This window comes from Chiloscyllium plagiosum, unplaced genomic scaffold, assembly GCF_037043375.1.
Source record: "Chiloscyllium plagiosum isolate Xiang-an unplaced genomic scaffold, Cpla_swu_hap1 HiC_scaffold_41, whole genome shotgun sequence".
Classification (NCBI taxonomy): domain Eukaryota; kingdom Metazoa; phylum Chordata; class Chondrichthyes; order Orectolobiformes; family Hemiscylliidae; genus Chiloscyllium; species Chiloscyllium plagiosum.
In genome coordinates, this window is record NW_028270179.1 from 28942089 (window position 1) to 28946738 (window position 4650).

Sequence of the window (4650 nt, forward strand, 5' to 3'; positions counted from 1 at the left end):
CCGCCAAAATGCGTGACGATGCTATCACTCTAACAATGTCATATTGTCCTTGGTTCTTATTTTAGACAGTGGTCATGAAGGCAGAGGTGTCAAAGCCTCGAGGAAGAGCCTAGTTTAAAAAAAAAACAAATGGCACGCTAGTAGCCAGTTCTCCCAGTTCAGAATTTTGTTTTCTAGGTTACGAGCAAATCTGGCCACCAAAATATTCGACGCCCTCCTTCTCTAGACAGTCCGTCGTCAAAAGCCCCAGCTTAGTCGAATAACCACATCAATTCACTGCTTCTTCAACTTAAGTAATGTAACCGAGATGCGTGTGTTATTTCTGTATATTTTACTTCAGAAACTTGTCGATCTCATGGAAGAAAGGCACAGCGTGCAAAACATAAAATCTATCTGATCAACAACTGCAATAATTCCTTTTTTTTGCTTTAACTTTGATTACTTCATTATATCAAACGCTAATTACTTCCCTGGAGAATGACATGTGATATATAAAGTATAATTCTGAATAAATTGCAAAATCCTTTCAGAGCTTCTGTCCGAAATGCATGCACTATTGACAGATCTTGTGTTTGCCATCTATTACCCAGTTATTGCTGCCATCGGGGTTCCAGGTAAGACACTGTCTAGCGTTAGTAGTTCTTTCATTCAGTTCTTAGCTCCATCAGTTTTATTTTCAATTCAAAGGTAACGCTTCTCCATGTTGGATCTTTTCTTTATCATATTTGATGCTTTATTTTCCATTCATCGTTGCTACGTCTGAACATTAAACAATATGATGTTCTGTTTTGACAATGTTGTGCAACATTTTTGTTGCATTATTGGACAATCCACATAACACAAATGTAGCAATATGTCACACCAAACATAATTTCTCCCCGAAGTAGATCCGTTGTTCACGTCTGACAAAATAAATTGGTATTTCTAAAATTAAAATGTACTTATGCATCAGTTAACAATCTAAACTTTGTAAATAATATCCATTCCGCCATTTACTCTTCGCGTGCTGCAGTGTAAAGTGACAACGAGCACCCGAGCTACAAATCATCTCACAAACTTAGAACCACAACAATAAGCTCTTTTGTGGCCTTGGACATGATTCGATAAGTGTAGTTGTCCATAATCACCATTGTATAAATCCAGTTGTGTTGTGTTAAGATGCTGGTTATACATGATCAACAGAAGTGTGTTATGGTCAAAGAAATAACTATTTTGGTGTGGAAATATCATATGTGTGAATATGTATTCTGTTGAGTAATCTCGCTGAAGTTTTATTGTGCTCTGGTTGAATTGTCAAATTGTGATGATAGTATTTTTTAGGACTACAGTGCGATTGATCTTCACAGTGGGAAACAATGCCAACAATTGATTCAAAATCGATTGGCTTTCGCCAATGAATAATTCCAGCAAAATAAAATGAACGAATTTCCCAAAGTGAATTGTCTCAGTCACTGAGCTATTGACACAAGAAGTGTTGCTACAGTTGAAAATGACTGAACAGTTCAATGTTTCTCCCAATTCACAGGACACGGTTACACTTCAGTGTTAGCAGTTTCTGATGTGCCTAAGTAAATGACAATTGATTGTTTGATTTCCTCTGTCACTACCACAGGGCAAGTCTTTTCACATCATCACCATTCTCCTCATATTAGATGAAACATCAGAACTGGTGGAATCTCTAATGTGTAATTCATAATGTTTAATTACGAATATCCATTGCAGAAAATAGCTCACATTTAACACCAATGACCTACATCAGCAATGAGCAAGATCTGCACTTCGTTTTATGGTAGTAGTGGGGAGGTAACATGGAAAGATCGAGAGATTATTCTGCTAGTATGATCTCATCACCTGAGAGTTGCATTGGTGCAGATCGAAACGGATTATCCGATACTAATATTAGCTGAAGAGGTTGGAGTCGTGCACAGGCAAAGAAATGCTTGCAGTCTTTGCAACTTTTTTACAGAATGAATGTTATGAATAATAATTATTTATGCAGCATTCCCAAAGTCAAACGCTGTTGCCAAAAAAATCGAAAGATCTCACCTCAGTTTAGCTCATAAAACAAGGTTGACGTTGAGCATTTTCTTTTGCACCTCCTTGGGTCCACCAAGAACATCTGTTTATCAACACGCACTACTTGATGTTCCTTTTTTATGCTTGTTCCCCTCAGTGCTTATTCAGGTGACTGAAGAGCAGACGTTTTGGCATCATATTTGGTCATTTGCAAAGTATAGCGGGTTCTTTATGAATATCGACAATCAACTTTAAATGAGTGAACACTTTGAGTTAATTCTAGAAATGTCACATTGCATCCTAAGAGCGTTAAAATCTTTGCTGAATACATTTTTTTCTGCACAACTTTGATGTTTCAGCATTGATCTACAAACGTACTTTTTAGAAATTTTCTCTTGTTACTGCTGTGTTATTTTTTCTGGTGGATTTAGTTTTCCTGTGTTGGAGTGGAGATTCAGTCGAGTTTTTTGTTCATTGCGTCTGTTAGGTTTCAATTGAATATTTTTCAATGTACTCGTACTGATACGTTATAAACTTAACCTTGATCACTGTGCTGCAATCTGGCAATACTTTTCCACTGGATAAAGCAAAGCTTTCAATATTCTTTGACAGTTACAAGCATTGAGTTCACGATGTATCATAGAAAATACAGCCGATTCAGTAACGATTTTACTCTTTCCTTCCATCCATATGTTCCTCCCCCTCTATTCCAGCTAATGTAGCAGTGGTAATGGTTCTGTATCGAAGAAGATGTGGTCTCTCCGAATGTGTTACTTATTATCTGCTATCCATGGCGGTGACAGATATCCTCGTCATGATCAATGCTGTAATATTAAACAGGATTGCTTCTGTCTACTTCCCATTCAGTTACTTGTCTGTAACGCCAGTGTGCGCTGTGCGAACTGTCTTAATTTTTATCGCAATTGATAGCTCTGTCTGGTTAACTGTTGCGTTCACCTTTGATCGTTTTGTGGCTATCTCCTGTCAGAAGTTAAAAACAAAATACTGTACAGTAAACGTGACAGCGCGGGTAACAGGAATCGTGTCTGTATTGGCCATTCTGAAAAATATCTTCAAATATTTTCAATTTGAACCACAGTACATAATTAATGGGGTACCGTGGTTCTGTGTCATAAAAGCAATATACTATACATCACCAGCCTGGACTGCATATGACTGGATACGATCCATTTTAAATCCTTTTCTCCCATTTATTCTCATTTTACTACTTAATGTATTGATGGTGAGGCACATTCTGATAGCCAATAGGGCACGTAGAAGATTCTGCACTCAGAAAAATGTACTGAATCAGATTGACCCAGAGATAGAGAAACGGAGGAAGTCCATTATTTTACTATTTGCCATCTCGGGCAATTTCATACTGTTAAATTTGCTTTACTTTGTGACGATCCTGAATGTCCAAATTGCGCATGCTACTTATTTGACAGGTTCCAATGTCAGTGATTCTACGTTTATTCTCCAAGAGACCGGATTTATGCTTCTGCTATTAAGTTCCTGTATGAACCCGTTTATTTATGCTGGGACACAAAGTAAATTCAGGCAGGAGTTAAAGACTGGTTTAAAATATCCGCTGAAAATATTGGGTGAAACATTTAAAATATAAACGTGGCAAAACGTAACAGAAATTGTAAATTACGTTCCAGAATATATATTTCTTGTGAATATCATAAAAAAGGCCCACTTGAAAGACACACTATGTTTTAAGTCCTTGCAGGACATGACATTTTATACGAGTGTGTAAAAACAAAAATACACATATTTACATCCGTACACACACACACACACACACACACACACACACACACACACACACACACACACACACACACACACACACACACACACACACACACACACACACACACACACACACACACACACACACACACACACACACACACACACACACACACACACATTAATGGGTGACGAATTTTCCCCATAAAACCGTAACTTTCATTTGGTCACTCATCCGATTGCTGAATAACAATTTCCAATAAAGCTTAGTGTACAAAGATATGGAAATGAGAGCAAAAAGACAATGTTTTCTGCACGTTGGCCATCCACCTTTAGACCTAGATATAAAGAAGCCAGCACATCAACCAAACTTGGACAGGTTTAACACTGTTTTTAAGAGACTGAGACATAACGTGTAGTTCGGACTGGAATTGTTAAAAAAGGAAATGATACAAGCCAGGGTACAGTGGAGTCCTCTCGCCAGCGACATGTTTAATATTTCTAAGCTGACAAGGGAAAAGTAAACACAAATACGCAAGAGAAGGTTTAAACTTTGTTCTAGTTTGTCAGCGGATATCACTTAAAATATATGTATAAACGTTTCTTTCAAATAAATTACTTCTCAACTGAGTGACTAAATGGTTTTCTATAAGAAAACTGCCTTTCAATTTCCAAGTATTGAGATATGTGAGTTTAAGAGATTCTGTACATTATCTTCCTTAGTTCAGGATGACCACAATCTGTCGCTTTTCCGTTCCAAATTCTCCACCTCCATTCAGTCCAGACGTTTTTGTGTAAAACTAAACAGGGTGATGCAATACCCACTCCAACAGGAATTCGTACGCCCGTTGTGTTTACCTGTGACGATTCTATCTC

At 37.6% G+C, this 4650-nt stretch overlaps 1 protein-coding gene across 1 annotated transcript; it reads left to right on the plus strand.

Annotated features, from left to right (window-relative positions):
* Positions 1-544: 544 nt before the first annotated feature.
* On the plus strand, positions 545-3640 carry LOC148138201 (uncharacterized). Its single transcript, XM_087981882.1, has 2 exons — positions 545-614; positions 2730-3640. The coding sequence occupies exons 1-2, from the start codon at positions 545-547 to the stop codon at positions 3638-3640; spliced, it is 981 nt and encodes a 326-aa protein (XP_087838008.1).
* The last annotated feature ends 1010 nt before the right edge of the window (positions 3641-4650 follow it).